The 19,620-nt window shown below is 51.1% G+C and overlaps 1 protein-coding gene across 2 annotated transcripts in view; it reads right to left on the reverse strand.

Annotated features, from left to right (window-relative positions):
• LOC119969734 (double-strand-break repair protein rad21 homolog) overlaps window positions 1-19,620 on the reverse strand; it is a 137,444-nt gene that overhangs the window by 87,085 nt on the left and 30,739 nt on the right. For both annotated transcript variants that reach the window (XM_038803752.1, XM_038803753.1), the window contains exons 4-5: window positions 14,744-14,843; window positions 1,257-1,357 (exon numbers count right to left, since the gene is read on the reverse strand). In XM_038803752.1, coding sequence (XP_038659680.1) covers window positions 1,257-1,357; window positions 14,744-14,843 — 201 coding nt within the window. The remainder of the gene's footprint in view (window positions 1-1,256; window positions 1,358-14,743; window positions 14,844-19,620) is intronic.

The raw sequence follows: 19,620 nt of genomic DNA on the forward strand, positions 1-19,620 counted from the left end.
CTGCGACAACCATCGGTTTGCCCCCGGCAGTATGGATGGGGGGTTCCGAGTATGGCGGCGAGCAGGGGCGGGAAGGGTGGGTGATATGTTCCTGGAAGGGAGCTTCGCGAGTTTGAGGAGCTTGGAGGAGAAATTTGGGGTGGTAAGGGGAAATGATTTTAGATACCTACAGTTGTGGGACTTTGTTCGTAGACAGGTCCCATCTTTCCCGCGCCTCCCGCCAATGGGGATCCTAGACAGAATAGTCTCTGGGAGGGATGAAGGGGAGGGTAGAGTCTCGGGTATTTATAAGGTGCTCATGAGGGAGGAAGGGTCCCAGACAGAGGAACTGAAACTTAAATGGGAGGAGGAGCTAGGCGGGGAAATGGAGGATGGGCTGTGGGCAGAGGCCCTGAGTAGGGTAAACTCGACCGCGACATGTGCTAGGCTCGGGCTGATCCAATTTAAGGTCGTTCACCGGGCCCATATGACGGTGGCTCGGATGAGCAAATTTTTCGGGATAGAGGACAAATGCGCTAGGTGCGCGGGAGGACCAGCGAACCATGTTCACATGTTTTGGGCATGCCCTGAGCTGAGGGGGTACTGGGAGGGATTTGCGGGGGTCATGTCCCAGGTGCTAAAAACAAGGGTGGTGATGAGCCCAGGGGTGGCAATTTTTGGGGTTTCGGAAGACCCGGGCGTCCAGGGGGAGAAAGAGGCCGATGTGCTGGCCTTTGCTTCCCTGATAGCCCGGCGACGAATATTATTGGCGTGGAGGGACTCAAAGCCCCCGAAGACGGAGTGGTGGCTTGCGGACATGTCGAGTTTCCTGGGGATGGAAAAATCAAGTTCGCCTTGAGGGGTTCTGTGCAGGGGTTCACCCGGAGGTGGCAACCATTTATTGACTTCTTTGCGGGAGAGTGAGCGTCAGCAGGGGGGGGGGGGGGGGGGTTAGAGTAGTGTAGGAGGGAAAATATGGCGGGTAGTACCGGTGGGAGGGGAGCGGGCTTGTGCAATATGTTACGGTGGAAGTATTGAAAGTACGTGGATGTTGGCACATTTTTGTCTTTTTTGCTTCCTTTCTGATGATGTCTGTAACTGTTTATAAAGCCAAAAACTACCTCAATAAAATTGTTTATTAAAAAAAAAAAGAAATATCTGCTTATTCTAAGGGCAGCCACATACTCACTATGCTATGTATGGAGAAATTTCTATCTATAACTGTGGATCATGAGTTAGTCAGGCAGTAACTTTAAAGAGCTATCATCTTGCCTTACCAAATCCATTATCCTGAAGAATACCGCACATATCTTCTCGAAGGGTGATCGCCTCAGCTGTGCTCTGGTTTAGTGTAAAGTGCTCAGCAACATCAATTGCACTGGAGACAAAGTCAAATTTAATTGAGTCGTAACCAGTCTGTAAAAGTTACATTTAATTTTCCAGAAGTTTAAATCTGCAACATAGTTATTCATAAGAAATGGAACATTTCATTTTATGTTGAAATGCAGGTAGTTATGCTGTTATCAAACTAGTCAAAGCTAACCTTAGTTTTATGTACATAAATTTCTCAAATCTTTTTTATGTTCAGCATGGTGGCACTGAGGTTAGCACTGCTGCCTCACAGCACCAGGGACCAGGTTCAATACCGCTCTTGGGTGACTATTTAGAGTTTGCACTTTCTCCCCCATGTTTGTGTGGGTTCTTCCAGGTGCTCCAGTTTTCTCCCACAGCCCAAAGATATGGGGCGCGATTTTCGCTGCCCACAAAGGGTCGGAGAATAGCGGGAGGGCCTTCCCGACATTTTTCCCGACCTCCCGCTATTCTCCCCCCCTCCCCACGGCCGCCCCACGACACGAATCGCTGCTCGCCGTTTTTTACGGCGAACAGCAATTCTCCCCTGGCCGATGGGCCGAGTTCCCAGGCCTTTACGGCCGTTTTCACGAACGCAAACACACCTGCTCTCACCGTTCGTGAAAACGGCCGCAAAGTGCCGTTCCGGACAACCAAGGCACCGATTGGCATGGCCGCACCACGGCCGTGCCAAGGGTGGCATGGGCCCGCAATCGGTGCCCACCGATCGCGGGCAGCGGGTCCGATACTCGCGCACTCTTTGTTCCTCCGCCGCCCCGCAGGATCAGTCCGTGGGGCGGCTGAGGGACATGACGGCCCACGCATGCGCGGGTTTGACGCATATGCGTGATGACGTCATCCGCGCATGCGCGGGTTGGAGCCGTCCAATCCGCGCATGCGCGGCTGACGTCATCGTGCGCGTCAGCCGCCGTGACGCCTGGCGCGCGGGCTTAGCGACGGTCGCTAAGCCTGCAATGCCGTGCTTCGCGGGGCCGCGCTGCTAGCCCCGCCCGGGGGGAGAATCGGGTCCTGGGAGGGGGCGCGGAGGCTGCCGTGAAACACGGCCAGTTTCACGGCAGCCATTACGACTCTCCGCATTTGCGGAGAATCGCGCCCATGGTTAGATGGAGTGGCCACTCTAAATTGCCCCTTAGTGTCCAAAGATGTGCAGGTTAGCTAGGGTACTCTTTCAGAGGGTCGGTGCAGACTCAATGGGCCAAATGGCTCTTTCTGCACTGTAAATGATTCTATGAAAAGTGATAGAATCATGTTTAAGAATTCAGTTGCTTAGAACTGACCAAAGCATAACTAAAAATGCAAGGGGAGCACTTCTGGAGGTGGCCATGAGCTGAGCAGTCGCACAAAAGGTGGCTCTCGTCCAGATACCTTTGTTAAGGCCCTTTAACCCCAACAAACGAGCACCAAAAGAACGGAAAATCCCCCAAATCAACCACCCATCGACCGCAATGCTGCCCAACGCTGAGGAACCAGTAACCCAGCATTAAAAATACCAAAGAGGAGGCGAGGGAAACCTCAGCCCCAGAGCAGGGAAGCCTGTGTGGCGGCAAGGAACCAACGACGGACGGTCCTACAGACTTTCCAGCAGAATGATGCTCTCATCACCTCCAGAAGCACAGAGACAATGAACGAGGGCCTCGTGGCAGCCATGGGGGTGGCAGTTGAGGCTACAACAGCCATCATGAGGGAGGACGTGAGCAAAATGGAGTGGAGGCTTGAGGCAATGACATAGGTCCTCGAGAAAGCCGCCACAGACCAGGGGGATCGGATTGCGGCCCTCAAAGCCGAGGTGGTCAAGACACAGAAAGGGCTGGAGGGGAAAATTGCGAACTGGAGAACCGATCACATTGGCAAAACAAAATCTGCAGATCGTGGGATGCCAGAGGGATTGGAGGAAGAAACCCCACGGACTATGTGGCAAAGATGCTCAGGAAATTGGTTGGCGAGAAGGGCTTTGCCAGGTTCTTGGAGGTAGACGACGATCCCAGGTCGCTTCGGCAGCGGCCCAAGGCTGGGGTGCTATCACGGGCGATGATTATGAGGCTCCACAGGTACCAGGATAAAGAGCGGATCCTGCGGTGGGAGAAAAGCATGGAAGTGTGCAAGTGGGGAGAACATTCCATCTGTTTATACCAGGACATTGGAGCAGATCTGGTCAAGCGGCGAGCAGAATTTTACGGGGATACATCAGCACTGTACAAAAGCAAGGTGAGGTTTGGCATGCTCTACCCCATCACGCTTTGAATGACCTTTCAAGGCAAAGAGTACTACTTTAACACCACGGAGGAGACCAACAGGTTTCGGCAGAAACACAGCTTGGGAAATAGCAGTAGAGGGCAATGAATGCAGCACGGCTTTCGGGATCCAAGAGGGATAGGGGTGATCACATGCCCTGGGCGGGGGGGGGATAAGTATACAAAGTATATGGGGTTATGTTGGGAATCCGAGCGTTGAGGGGAGCTGCTATACTAGCGAATAGGCTGGTGTACGGAGGTATAGTGAATAGGAGATTGCGTGCACCTCCTGGGAGGGAGGGAAAGGGAAAACAGAAGATCAAGGGAAACAAAAAACAAAAAGGGAGGAAACGGGTGGTTGGGGGGGATCACATGGGTTGGGGGGCTGGGAGGGGAGCAGGTGGGGGAGGGTAAAAGGCACCCTATAACAGGTCACACATGACGACAATAAAAAAGAGGAAGCAGACAGCAACCATCTTGAATGGTCCAAGAGCTCGGGCAGACTTGAACAAACAGGGCCAGGCCCACAGGGTGAGTATGGCTGACCCCACAGGATTGGGGGGTGGGGGGGCAGAGCCCCTCCCATTAGAATAGCTACATGGAACATGAGAAGCCTCAATGGGCTGGTGAAAAGATCCAGATTCCTCACATTCCTACAGGAGATGCATCTAAGAGCGAGGGACCGACTACAGGTAAGGAAGGGCTGGGTGGTAAAAACGTTTCACGCATGTTTCGACCCCAAGACAATAGGGATGGCCATATTAGTTAGCAGGACAGTAGTGTTCACAGTGACGAATACAGTGACGGACCCAGGGGGCCAATTCTACATGGTCAGCGAGACCCTGGAAGGGGCTCTGGTAGTACTGGTAAATATATACATCCCAAACTGGAACGATGCAGTTAGTCAAGAAAACTACGGCTGAAGTCCCTGACCTAGACACCCACTGACTCATGAGGGGTGACTTTAAATGCACACAAGACCTGAAAATGGACAAATCGAACCCCAGGGAGAGAGTATTAACAGGAATGGCTCGAGAGCTTAACACCTTTATGGAGCAGATGTGGAGGGAGTAGACCAATGGAGGTGCAACTACCCGAGAGAAAAATAATTCTCCTTCTCCTCCCACGTGCACAAGGCCTACTCAATCTAGACCTTTTCATTGTAGGGAAAATGGTGGTTCCAGTGAGGGCAGAATACTCCGCGATCATAATCTCCAATCACACGCCTCATTATATGGATGTAAAGTTGGAGAAGGGCCGGGCCCAATACCCCCCTTCGAGGCTGGACACTGCCCTCCTCGCCGATAGGGAATTCTGTACAGAAATATCCCAAGCCATCGACGTTTACATAACGTGCAACCAGAATGGGGAGGCTCATTCTCCACGTTCTGGGAGGCATTGAAGGCAGGCAGCAGCAGATCGACTCCATACAGGAGGTGGATCGGACATACACCTCGGCCCCAAAGATGTAACTGTTGGCAGAGAGGAAAAAGCAGTAGATGGAATTTGATTTGCTCTCTATGAGGAAAGCATTCCACCAGTACCACCAGTCATGGAGGGGTCTTCTTTGAACATGGAGACAAAGTCAACCGCATGCTTGTGCATCAATTAAGAAAGTAGGCTGCCGCAAACAAAATAGTGCAAGTTAGGGATAGGAATGGGATTTTGGTGGCAGCCCCGAATAAGATTAACAAGGCCTTTGAAAAATTTTACAAGGGCCTGTACACCTCCGAGCCCATGGAGGGGGATTCAGAGACTAAACAGTTCCTCTACAAACTGAGAATACTGGTGGTGGTGGAGGAAATGAAACAAGAGCTAGAAGTATAGCTTGGGCTGGATGGGATCATGGAGTACATTAATTCCATGCAGTCAGGGAAGGCGCCAGGACCAGACAATTCCAGATAGACTTATACAGTACAAAGAATTTGCAACAGCAATGACCCGATACTTGCAGGAAATGTTCAACGATTGACTGTTGAAAGGAGCCCTGCTGCCCATACTAGAGGGCTGGTTTAGCTAAGTGGGCTAGACAGCTTGTTTGTAATGCAGAACAAGACCAGCAGCGCGGGTTCAATTCCCGCACCAGCTGAGAATTCTGAATTCTCCCTCTGTGCACCCGAACAGGCGCTGGGTGTGGCGACGAGGGGCTTTCACAGTAACTTCATTGCAGTGTTAATGTAAGACTACTTGTGACAATAAAAAGATTACTATTATTATGCTGGCACAGGTCTCAAACCCATTGATCCCCAAAAAGGACAAAGTCCCAACAGAGTGTGGATCATACAGACCAAAATCGCTTTTAAATACTGATGCGCAAGTCCTAGTGAAAGCACTGGTGAGGCGCCTGGAGAGTTGCCTGCCTGATCGTGGAAGATCAGACCAGGTTTGTCAAGGGCAGCCAGCTAACCGTGAACATCTGACGCCTGCTGAATGTAATAATGATCCCACCCCGGGTGGAGACACCCAAAATGATCATCTCCCTTGACACTGAGAAAGCCTTCGATTGAGTAGAATGAAGGTGCTTGAACAGTTTGGGTTTGGATCAGGGTTCACCACATAGGTGAAACCTCTGTACTGCGTTCTATGGCGAGCGTGCGGATAAATGCCATTTTCTTCCGAGTACTTTCAGCTACATAGGGGAATGAGGTGGGGTGCCGTTGCCTCCAATGCTGTTCGCACTGGCAATTCAGCCACTGGCCATTGCTTGGAGATCGGCGGAGTAGTGGATGGGCATTCGAAGAGGGGGCAGGGATCACAAAGTTTGGCACGATGCAGATGACATGTCGCATCCCCTGGCCAGCATGAGAAAGATAACCGGACTCCTTGGAGTTGGGTGTCTTCCCAGGTTACAAACTCTACCTGGGGAAGAGCGAAATTTTCCCGGTGAAACCCCGAGGGGGAGTGGTGGAGCAGGAGGAGTTACCATTTAAGATAACCCAGACAAAGTTCAGGTACCTGTGGATACAGATAGCTCACAACTGGACGAGGCTTCACAACTGCAACCTATCCAGTCTGGTGGAGGAGGTAAAGAGGGACCTACAAAGATGGGACTTACTCCCCTGCTCTCGCTGGCGGGAATGCTACAGGCGATCAAAATTAACATGCTGCCCAAGATCCTCTTAATATTTAGTTCGCTCCGATCTTCATCCCCAAATCTTTTTCACCAGGGTTGATAAACTAATCATGGCCTTTGTGGGTAAAGTCCTGAGGATACAAAAAGCCATCTTGCAGAGAGGGCAACCTGTGGGAGGCCTGGCCCTGCCAAACTTCCTATTCTACTACTGTAGAGCAAATGCAGAGAGGGTGAGGGGTGGCTGAAGGAGCCGGAGGCGGAATGGGTCCAAATGAAGGCCTCCTGCACAGGGACGCTCTCTCGGCACAAGACTCTGCGGCGCTCCTGGTCCCTCCTGCACACACACTCAAGGAGCCGGTGGTAGTAGACCTGGGACTTGATGGTATCTCTATGGAGGCCCCCATCTGCAACAACCTCAGTGAAGATAGACACCACATTTAGGGCTTGGAAGGAGGACAGAGGGATCTTGAGGGTGAAGCACATATACTTGTCTCAAACACGAGCTTTCGGAGCGCAGCTCCTTCCTCAGGTGAATGGCGAGGTATGTTCCAGAAACATTTATATAGACAAAGTCAGAGATGCTGGATAATGCTTGGAATGCAGGCATTTGCAGGTAATCAAATCATTACAGATCCAGGGAGAGGGATAATCACAGGTTAAAGAGGTGTAAATTGTCTCAAGCCCGAAAAGTTGGTAGGGTTTTACAAGTCCAGGCCAGATGGTGGGGGATGGATGTAATGTGACATGAATCCAAGATCCCTGTTGAGGCCGCACTCATGCGTGCGGAACTTAGCTATAAGTTTTTGCTCGGCAATTCTGCGTTGTCGCGTGTCCTGAAGACCGCCTTGGAGAACGCTTACCCGGAGATCAGAGGCTGAATGCCCTTGACTGCTGAACTGTTCCCCGACTGGAAGGGAACATTCCTGCCTGGTGATTGTCGCACGATGCCCGTTCATTCGTTGTCGCAGTGTCTGCATGGTCTCGCCAATGTACCACGCTTCGGGACATCCTTTCCTGCAGCGTAAGAGGTAGACTACATTGGTTGAGTCGCACGAGTATGTGCCGCGTACCTGGTGGGTGGTGTTACCACGTGTAATGGTGGTATCCGAGTCGATGATCTGGCATGTCTTGCAGAGATTGCCCTGGCAGGGTTGTGTGGTGTCATGGTCGCTGTTCTGAAGGCTGGGTAATTTGCTGCAAACAATGGTTTGTTTGAGGTTGCGCGGTTGTTTGAAGGCCAGTAGTGGGGGTATGGGGATGACCTTGGCAAGATGTTCATCTTCATTGATGATGTGTTGAAGGCTGCGAAGAAGATGTCGTAGTTTCTCCGCCCCAGGAAACTACTGGACGACGAAGGGTACTCTGTCAGTGGTGTCCCGTGTGTGTCTTCTGAGGAGGTCGGTGCGGTTTTTTGCAGTGGCACGTTGGAACTGTCGATTGATGAGTCGAGCGTCATATCCCGTTTGTACGAGGGCATCTTTCAGTGTCTGTAGATGTCTGTTATGCTCCTCCTCATCTGAGCAGATCATGTGTATACGGAGGGCTTGTCCATAGGGGATGGCTTCTTTCATCTGTTTCGGGTGGAAGCTGGAGAAGTGGAGCATTGTGAGGTTATCCGTGGGCTTGCGGTAAAGCGAAGTGCTGAGGTGACTGTCCTTGATGGAGATGCGCGTGTCCAACAATGCAACCAATTCTGGAGAGTAGTACATGGTGAGTCTGATGGTGGGATGGAACTTATTGATGTCATCGTGTCGTCGTTTCAGTGATTCTTCGCCGTGGGTCCAAAGGAAAAACATGTCATCGATGTATCTGGTGTATAACGTCGGTTGAAGGTCCTGTGCGGTGAGGAGATCTTGTTCAAACTTGTGCATGAAGATGTTGGCATATTGAGGTGTGAATTTGGTCCCCATGGCTGTTCCATGCATCTGGGTGAAGAATTTGTTGTCAAAGGTGAAGACGTTGTGATCTAGAATGAAGCGGATGAGTTGCAGAATTGCATCTGGAGATTGGCAGTTGTCGGTGTTGAGGACTGAGGCTATTGCAGCAATGCCGTCATCATGGGGGATGCTGGTGTAGAGTGCCGAGACATCCATTGTGACGAGGAATGTTCTGGTTCAACTGGTCCATGGGTGCTGAGTTTCTGTAAGCTGGGTGTCCCTTGTACGATGGGTTTCAAGATGCCCTCGATGTGGCCAGAGAGGTTCTCACACAGGGTCCCATTGCCTGAAACGATGGGACGGCCTGGTGTGTTGGCCTTGTGTACTTTCGGGAGGCAGTAGAGATCTCCAATGCGGGGATTACGTGGGATGAGAGCACGTAGGGTGCTTTGAAGGTCTGGATCCAAGGTCCTGATCAGTCTGTTGAGTTGGCGGATGTGTTCCTTGGTTGGGTCTGCGGGTTTGTAGTGGGTCTGTAGTGTTCCTGGTTGTTGAGTTGTCGGTATACTTCTTTGCAGTAGTCCGTTCTATTCAGTATGACGGTGGCCCCTCCTTTGTCTGCTGGTTTGATGACGATGTTGCGGTTGGTTTTGAGAGCGCGGATGGCGTTGCGTTGTACTTGGGTGACGTTCGGGGCTGCCTTGTGAATGCGACTGATGAATCTGGCATTGACACGACTTCTGACGGCTTCAGCATACATGTCGAGTCTAGGGCAGCAGCCATCCGGAGGGGTCCAATTCAACACTTTCCTTTTCGTTTGCTGCACCGCAGATCTCGCGGTCTGCTGTTCCAGTTCATTGGTCATCTCCTTGGGTTTGCTGTCGGCCTCTTGGGGTCTGTGGAAGAATTCCCGGAGCCTCATTCGCCTGATGAATTCTTCCGTGTCTGCCGCGAGACTGATGGGGTCCATTTTGGTGGTGGTGCAGAAATTGAGCCCTCTGCTGAGGACTTCGATTTCGTTTGGTTGAAGGGTGTAGTCTGACAAGTTGACAATAGATTTCCCTGTATTGTTTTCAAGTGTGATACTGGGGGAGGCTTGGTTGCTGCTGGTGGTGATGCCGAGTTTCTCAAGCTTCCTGTTCTTGGCGTGCATATAGGTGGCATAGTATCGTTGTCTCACCTGTTTGGCGGTGTTACGCAGCTGGTCTGCTGTGTCCTGAGTGCAAGTTGAGAATATGGCCTCTATCTTGGTTTCCAGGTTGCGTCGACTGCTGTAGAGCTGGTGTACGAGATGTTTGAGGAGTGTGCCAGCGGTGCGGCGGCAGAGTCTTTCAGCGTAGTCGGTGTTGTAGGTCGACTTGAGTGGGTTTGTGATCTGTAGCCCTTTCGGGATCTTGTCTGCTTTTTTGCATCTTTGTAGAAACTTAATGTCAGTATCTATATGCGCAATCTTCCTGGAGATCCTCTCCACTTTGAGACGGCAGTTTGCGGTGTCGATGGTAGCCATGATGTGGAGATGCTGGTGTTGGACTGGGGTGAGCACAGTAAGAAGTCTTACAACACCAGGTTAAAGTCCAACAGGTTTGATTCAAACACGAGCTTTCGGAGCGCAGCTCCTTCCTCAGGTGAATGGCGAGGTATGTTCCAGAAACATTTATATAGACAAAGTCAGAGATGCTGGACAATGCTTGGAATGCAGGCATTTGTACTCACTTGTTCTTACTGTGCTCACCCCAGTCCAACGCCGGCATCTCCACATCACATATACTTGGATGAGGATTCTCTCTATCAGTATAAATGTAAATACAATATTCTTCCTATGTATACCATTATAAATAAGGAAACATAACCATGAGGACTTGGGCTACGGATGTTGTGACAATCTGTAATAATAGGCTGTTTTGATTGGTCATTGTTTTTTCTTTTTATCTGCTCTCTGCGTGTTCTGTCTTGAGATAAGTTTGATATTCTGTTAAAACTCCAGTAAAAATATTTTTTTTAAATGTCAGGTGAAAATTTCATCCTGTGATTCTCCACATATAATGAGTTCCCATTTCACCCAGTTTATTGAACAAAGAAGATTACAGCACAGGAACAGGCCCTTCGGCCCTCCCAGCCTGCGCCAATCCAGATCCTTTATCTAAACCTGTCGCCTATTTTCCAAGGATCTACTTCCCTCTGTTCCCCGCCCGTTCATATATCTGTCTAGATGCATCACAAATGATGCTATCTTGCCCGCCTCTACTAGCTCCGCTGGCAGAGCGTTCTAGGCATCCACCACCCTCTGCGTAAAAAACATTCCATGCACATCTCACTTAAACTTTCCCCTCTCACCTTGAAATCGTGACCCCTTGTAATTGACAACCCCACTCTTGGAAAAAACTTGTTGCTATCCACCCTATCCAAACGTCTCATAATTTTGTAAACCTCAATCAGATCCCCCCTCAACCTCCGTCTTTCCAACGAAAAAAATCCTAATCTACTCAACCTTTCTTCATAGCTAGCACCCTCCATACCAGGCAACATCCTGGTGAACCTCCTCTGCACCCTCTCTAAAGCATCCACATCCACAGGGGCTGGTTTAGCACACTGGGCTAAATCGCTGGCTTTTAGCAGACCAAGGCAAGCCAGCAGCATGGTTCAATTCCGGTACCAGCCTCCCCGAACAGGCGCCGGAATGTGGCGACTAGGGGATTTCCACAGTAACTTCATTGAAGCCTACTCGTGACAATAAGCGATTTTCATTTTCATTTCATTTTTCCTTCTGGTAATGTGGCGACCAGAACTGGACGCCGTATTCCAAATGTGGCCTACCAAAGTCATATACAACTGTAACATGACCGGCCGACTCTTGTACTCAATACCCCGTCCAATAAAGGCAATCATGCTGTATTCCTCCTTGACCACTCTATCGACCTGCTTTGCCACCTTCAGGATACAATGGACCTGAACTCCCAGATCTTTCTGTACATCAATTTTCACCAGGACTCTTTCATTGACTGTGTAGTCCGCTCTTGAAGATCTTCCAAAATGCATCACCTCGCATTTGCCTGAATTGAACTCCATCTGCCATTTCTCTGCCCAATTCTCCAATCTATATATATTTTGCTGTATTCTCTAACAGTCCCCCTCGCTATCTGCAACTCCACCAATCTTAGTATCGTCCGCAAACTTGCTAATCAGCATCAACATGACAAGAGGAAACTAAACAGACTTCCCTTTAGCGATGATGTGGAGATGCCGGTGTTGGACTGGGGTGCGCATAGTAAGGAGTCTTACAACACCAGGTTAAAGTCCAACATGTTTGTTTCAAACACTAGCTTTCGGAGCACTGCTCCTTCCTTCCTCAGGTGAGGACTGCTCACCTGAGGAAGGAGCAGTGCTCCGAAAGCTAGTGTTTGAAACAAACATGTTAGACTTTAACCTGGTGTTGTAAGACTTCTTACTGTCCCTTTAGCGATGTCAGAGATCCCATTTGCAAAAATGCTTTGGTGCTGAACTCTCAACCTGCAATGTACTACAAGAATCAATGCCCAGAGCTGGACCACTTTTTATTTAGACCCAGTAAAGCATAGTGATTTTGCCATAATATGGAACCTTATGCACCACTGCTTGAAAGTACTCTGATCAAAACAAGAGGTTGGATTATACAGGCTCCCTGCATCCCAAAGTAAATGTCTGTGGGAGCCTGCCTCCGTAAAGCTACCTCGCCCCACTTTAATTTCTCAGATAACAGTCCTTTAATTAATATGAGGTGAGGCTTGTGTCCGTCTCTAGGATCTACACCACCGGCAACTCATACAGGAGCAGTGGCCAATGGGGTAGGTGGAGATGTTGGCATAGTAGTAATGTCACTCCAGGCGCCCATAGCTTCAAATTCCACCACGGCAGCTGGTGGAATTTAAATTCAATTAGCTTTCAATTCTAGGTTCCATTTTAATGACCACAAAACGATAGTCGTTTGTCATACAAATCCACCTGGTTCGCTATTATACTTTAGTGAAGAAGATCTGTCGTTTTTACCTGCTCTGGCCTACATGTGGCTGTTTCTTGACCACCCCCGTAAACCACTCAGTTCAAGGACAATTGGGGATAGGCAACAAATGCTGGTCTTGCCAGCGACACCCACATTCCATCAAAGAGTAAAGGAAGAAAAAAGTGCGTTTAACATTGAACCTGGTATGGCGATCCCAGTCCAGACCCCAACAGAGTTTAGGATACTGCACAGAATCCACAACATTTTATTTCAATTTTCTAATACTGTGAGGAAAGGATACCTCGTTCCAGGAGTGATATAACGCAAAATAGGCATATGGTATATTAAAACAAACTTTATTATTAATATAGCATTAAAATATCTTTAACATCATACAAGAAAATAGCTCAAAATTACCCCTTCAACAGTGCTAATCAATAGAGTGACACAAAAACTGCTATCTCCAGGTCCACTTAAACAAACCCATCTCAGGTCAACATTGGGACTGTTTTAAGAGATAGACCGGGGCAGGATTCTCCGACCCCCCCGCAGGGGAATCGCGCCGCGCCAGTCGGTGGGGCCCCCCGGCGATTCTCCGGCCCGCGATGGGCCAAAGTCCGCCGCTGTCATGCTGGTCCCGCCGGCGTGGATCAAACCACCTACCTTACCGGCGGGACCAAGCGGTGAGAGCGGGCTCCGGGGTCCTGGGGGGGAGCGCGGAGCGATCTGGCCCCGGGGGGTGCCCCCGGTGGCCTGGCCTGCAATCGGGGCCCACCGATCAGTCCTGTTCCGTGGGGGCACTCTTTTCCTTCCGCCTTCGCCATTGTCTTCATGATGGGGGAGGCGGAAGTGACCCCCTCCCCTGCGCATGCTCGGGGATGATGTCAGCAGCCGCTGACGCTCCGGCGCCTGCGCGGACTTCCGCCAGCCGGCGAAGTCCCTTCGACACCAGCTGGCGTGGCGCCAAAGGCTGTTCCCGCCAGCCGGTGGAGCGCCAACCACTCCGGCGCGGGCCTAACCCCACAATGTTAGGGCTTGGCCCTGAAAGGTGCGGAGACTTCTGCACCTTTGGGGCGGCCCGACGCTGGAGTGGTTCACGCCACTCCATCACGCCGGGACCCCCCGCCCTGCCGGCTAGGGGAGAATCCTGGCCCTGAATCCTGTCAGAACAATGGAGGATATCTAGCCAATGCCTTCAGAAACTGTCTTTATGGTTTGACTTCCAGCAACCAACCTGCCTACTTTTCTACAAAATGCCTGATATTCTAGCTCTTCCCTTAGATTAATCATTTTACCAAGCTGAAACATAATGGGCAGGATTCTCCGTTTCTGAGCCTAACTGTTGATGCCAACGCAGAACCCGTGGACTATTACGACAGAAAAACCGGCAGCGGTTCAGGCCCGCTAATGATATGCAAACGGTGCCTACTGTACCTGCATTCCGGGACGCACTGATGCCGCTGCTGAGGTGCTGGAGCATTGCGATTTGGCGTCAAATAGGCACCTGCCGTGATTTCGGCGTCAGAACGATTCTCTGCCCAATCGATTTTCCCAATTTTGCCGTCGGTTAAGAGAATTCCACCCAATGTCTCCACCTATCTACTCCCCAGGGAACCTCTTAATCCAAATAAAAATCCATTAGGCTGAGCTTTTATGATGCATTAATAGCACCTCTGGCTCCCAAAAATCTTAGCTGTCTTGCGAATTAGGATTTTTAAAAACTCCACTGTAGCAGCCATGCACACATTAACCCAGGTTTTTAACCTTTACTGCACCAAATACATATACAACAATATATCTGAAATTCCTACATTCATCTCATCATATTACACATTCAAGTCCTTTGTGATCTCTTACTTCAGCATTGCGCATGAGGCTAAGGGGAATGCAACATTTAAAAAGCGCAATCTCAGTATTCATACAACTATGGTGCTTGAGAATGTTTGACAAAAGCTTTGCACTAATCGTATTTGAATTGTTAGCAGGCCAGCATGAATGGAACTGGGAAGCATCACTCTCATGTAGAGCATAACCAGATACAATAATGATATGTGCAACCCCGTTTGCTTTTATTTAAAACACAAATGAAAACCACTCTATCAAAGAGTTTCTCTATATCACGAGCAAATTAAACACCATTAAGAACACAAATTTAGGAAAAATCGAATTCTAGCTTCATGTAAACAATACAAACAGACACAGGTCTATACATCAGTGTATAAATTTCAGGACTCACTTCACATCAGGCAGTTGGTAGGAAAATTCATGAAATTCCTCAGGCAATGTTATGGCATTGTAGGTAGCTTCAAGGTTTTCTTCAGCAAGATCAACAATATCTGCAATATCAAACTAACTCAATTAGCACATTACAATGATTCAGAAAATAGAATCACAAAATCCCTGCAGTGCAGAAGGCCATTCGGCTCATTAAGTTGACATCAACCATACCTAACCTTTTGGTCACGATCGAGCAATTTAGCATGCCTATTCAAGTTACCCTGCACATCTTTGCACTGTGGGACGAAAAGCGAAGCAACCGGAGGAAATACACGCAGACAGGGGGAGAAGCGCAAACCCAACACAGACAGCCACCAGAGGCCAGAATTGAACTTGGGTCCATGATGCTGTGAGGCAGCAGTGCTAACCACTGTGTCACCCAATATGGATTACCTTGAGTCATTTCTAGTTTTCTTTCCTGAATTTTCAAATGGTCGCAGGCAAATTACAATTATTCATGCACGAGATCTAATGCAGCATTTTACCATAGGAGGCACCATAGCAGAGCCTGAGCCTGTCTTTACCTAAGCTTCACACACTAAGGATATTCCACCAGGGGTAAGTGGCTAGTGATCTGAAGTAGGAACCTTGGCTAACTTTCCTGTTCTTAGCCAAAACGTGAAGTCAATTGCAACGCCTGATGTGTTGGGTAATCTGGATCTGTGGAGACTGCGTTTACCTCAGCAGTAACACATATAGGCTACCAACACTTGAAATAGTACAACACTATTTTATTAAGCTAGAAACTGTTGAACATACTTTCACTGTGGGTTGACACTAGGTTAGATTAAACTGAAGACCAATGCCTATCCTGACCAGTCTATACTCTCAGCACATGGCAAAGATCTGTGCTACAAGCAGTGAGCTCTGTCCTTCTTAGAGGCTGCATCCCAAATGAGCGGGAAAATAGTGCCCTCTCTCTTTATAGTGACTGTGCTCTAACTGGTGATTGGCTGCGGTGTTGGGTGTGTTGGTTGGTCTCGCTGTGTGTCAATCAGTGTGTGTCTGCACCATGATATACTGGTGTGTATGACAACGCCCATGCTGGAGCGGAATTCTCCAACCCCCCGAAAAGTCGGAGAATCGCCCGTGGCTGGCGTAAATCCCGCCCCTGCCATGGCCGGAATTCTCTGCCACCCGGGAATCGGTAGGGGCGGGAATCGCGCCGCGCCAGTCCCCCAGCGGCGATTCTCCAGTCTGCGATGGGCAGAAGTCCCGTCGCTATCAGGCCGTTCCCGCCGGCAGGAATCAGAGCACCTCTGGTGCCGGCGTGAGCGGGCCCCGGGGTCCTAGGGGAGGTGCGGGGGCGATCTGACCCCAGGGGTTGCCCCCACGGTGGTCTGGCCCGGGAACGGGGCCCACCGATCGGCGGGCAGGCCTGTGCCGAGGGGGCACTCTTTTTCTTCCACCGCCGCCATGGCCTCCATCATGGCGGAGGCGGAAGAGACCCCCTCCTCCGCGCATTCGCCAGGGTGACATCAGCGCCCGCTGACGCTCCGGCGCATGCGCGGACTCACGCCGGCTGGCGAAGGCCTTTCGGTCAGCCATTCGCGCCGGCTGGCGGGGCGCCAAAGGCCGTTCGTGCCGGTTAGCGGGGCGCCACCAACTCCGGCGCGGGCCTAGCCCCTAAAGGTGCGGAGAATTCCGCACCTTTGGAGAGGCCCGACGCCGGAGTGCTTCTCTCCACTCTGGTATGCCGGGACCCCCCCGCCCCACCGGATAGGGAAGAATCCCGGCCCAGTTTCCTCAAATGATGGGCAGCACTTAGTGTCATGCTCTGAGTGAAAACCGGCATGTATCTCTCTACAGATACACAAAAAAGTTTTCAGACTAGAAAGTCCCGGCTGGCTCTCCCTTTCGCGCTCGTTTGAAAGTCCCTGCTGGCTCACCTCTCGCGCCCTTTTGAAAGTCCCGGCTGGCTCTCCCTCTTGCGCTCTTTTGAAAGTCCCGGCTGGCTCTCCCTCTCGTGCTCATTTGAAAGTCCCGATCAATTTTGCTAAATCCTCCACGGCAAACCCCACCAGATCGCAGATACTTTAGCACAGACCAGATAACTTCTGAATAACTTCTGGCATATTGGAAGGAGCTGGTTTAGCATTTGGAGCCATACAAATAGGAAAAACATAACGGGTCGGATTTTCCATTCCTGAGACTAAGTATTGACGCTAGGGCAGGATTCGTGGACTTCTACGACAGCAAAACTGGCGCCGCACCTGGACCAATTCACCAAGCATTAAGGGGCTAGCACCGGCGCCACATGGAACACGGTCGGTTCCAATGAAAAATGGTGCGGGATTCGCCAGTTTCGGGATTGACACTCAGGAGGCTTAGAAGCTGCATCCACATATACACATTTCACTCCCCCGCACACTCATCCCAGCGAACAAGTGTGAGCAAGGAGTGCAGCCCCCCATTTCATGGACGGTGAACTACAGACCTTGTGGAAGAGGTCGGTGACCCTGTACCTCGGGTGGGAAGGAGGCTGACACCCGCCGCCGCCCGCCCTGCCTGGACGCAGGTGGCAAAGGTCGTCAGTGCAGTGGGCAACACCGCGAGGACCGGCCAGCAGTGCTGAAAAAAAGTGATCAACCTCCTCAGGATGGCCAGGATGACTAGGCACCACCAACCCCGTCCCAACACACCCATAACCCCGCACTCCCTGCTCCCCACCCAAAGGGCAGCTGAACCGTCACCCTTCACCACATGCTGGCACCTATACTGGCCCCCATGGCTGAGTGCCCTGACCACTGAAGTCACCAATCCCCTGGGCTGCATGCGTTGGACTCTCTAATACTGTGCGTTTTCTGTTCCCTTCCTCCAGGAGAAGGCCGCTCACAATCGCTGAGGGAAAAGCCTGGAGGGGGACTGCTGGACCTGCGGTCCCTCACAGCAGTGGAATAGAGGGCACTGGACGTGGTCAGTGGGCCCTAAAGAAAGGGCAGTCACTGGGGTGGAGGTCGGCATCGGGCGAGGAAATGAGACCCTGCTGAGTTGCAGTTCCCATTGCTCGTGTGTCACCCCAACACCCACGACCACCTACACACCACCCCCACACCCCCGCTCCACTACTATTACCCCCACACCACCTGTCCACTACCAGCCCCCCTCCCCACACACCCCCACTACCCCCGGCCCACAATGCAATCATGCATCTTGTCTTGTGTCTTGCAGGGGCTGCTGGTGATGAGGCAGGTCCTTCTTTACTGCTCGTCTCTTGTGGTTCTGGTTGTGGTCAGAGGTGCACCCACTCCCGACCCCAACCACAGTCAGAACTACAAATGGCGAGCAGCGACGACGACCCGGACACGGACAGGAGCCATCGACCCCCATCCAGTGACTCCCCGGATTCCAAGCAAGGGGAAGACACCGACTTCCAACACCCTCCACCATCCCAGAGACATTCACCTAGGTTCAGCACTTTAGTGAAGATGCTCCTCGGACACTATCTGGTGCGCACCACATACACGCGCTGCACTACAACAGGTGGAGGTAGGAACCCCCGATGGAGCGGACATTCAGAGGGCGGCCCGACCCCAGGGACCAGCTGCCGCCCAGAGGGGTTTTGGGCTTCTGAAACGGACCATCCCATCGATTGTGGAGAAAGTCGCAGAGCCAGGGACTACATGAGGAGTTGTCGGCAAGCATCCAGCACCTGACGGTTCAGTTGGAGGAGTCTAAACGTGTGCAGGAGCAGTAGGTGATGCCGAGCCTATGTGCCACCCTGGCCAATACCACGTTGGTGGCATCCGTAGTGAGGCTTTCGGGGTGAAGGTTTCGGCCATGGATCAAGATGTCCAAGACCTGGGGCGAACTACGCAGGTGGTTGCTAAGGCCCAGGACAGAGCTGCCCTATCACAGGCAGCCATGTACCAGAGCCACCTGGACATTGCAGTGGCCCTCCAGAGTATGGCCCAGTCACAGCGGGTCATAGCTGAGAGCGGCGGCGGCGTTGCCCAGGCACTAGCCAACGTGGCACAGATACAGAGGGAGGTGGCCCAGTCCCAGAGGGAGATGGTGCAGTCACTGGCTGATGTGGTACAGACCCAGGAGGTGGTAGTATAGTCGCCTTATGATGTGGCGCAGTGCCACACTCCCTGTGCTCCAGAGTCATGAGCATACAGGACCTATTTGTAACGAGTGCAGTCCTCCAGATGGTGGGGGGGGGGGGGGGGGGGCTCAGGGATTAGCTCCGCTCACACACCAGCCCCATGGAGTAGCCTGGGGTCCATTGGGAACCCAGAGAGAGGAGGAGGTATAATCATAATCTTTATTAGTGTCACAAGTAGGCTTACATCAATACTGCAATGAAGTTAGTGTGAAAATCCCCCAGTCGCCACACTAAAGCGTCTGTTCGGGTACACTTGGGTACATTTGGAGTATTGTGTGCAGTTCTGGTCGCCACATTATAGGAACGATGTGGAAGCATTGGAAAGGGTACAGAGGAGATTTACAAGAATGTTGCCTGGTATGGAGGGAAGATCATATGAGGAAAGGCTGAAGGACTTGAGGCTGTTTTCGTTAGAGAGAAGAAGGTTAAGAGGGGACTTAATTGAGGCATACAAGATGATCAGAGGATTAGATAGGGTGGACATCGAGAGCCTTTTTCCTCAGATGGTGATGTCCAGCACGAGGGGACATAGCTTTAAATTGAGGGGAGATAGATAAAGGACAGATGTCAGAGGTAGCTTCTTTACTCAGAGAGTAGTAAGGGCATTGAATGCCCTGCCTGCAACAGTAGTGGACTCGCCAATACTAAACGCATTCAAATGGTCATTGGATAGGCATATGGACGATAAGGGAATAGTGTAGAGGGACTCGAGAAGGGTTTCACAGGAC

This window comes from Scyliorhinus canicula, chromosome 7 (assembly GCF_902713615.1).
Source record: "Scyliorhinus canicula chromosome 7, sScyCan1.1, whole genome shotgun sequence".
In the NCBI taxonomy this organism is placed as follows: domain Eukaryota; kingdom Metazoa; phylum Chordata; class Chondrichthyes; order Carcharhiniformes; family Scyliorhinidae; genus Scyliorhinus; species Scyliorhinus canicula.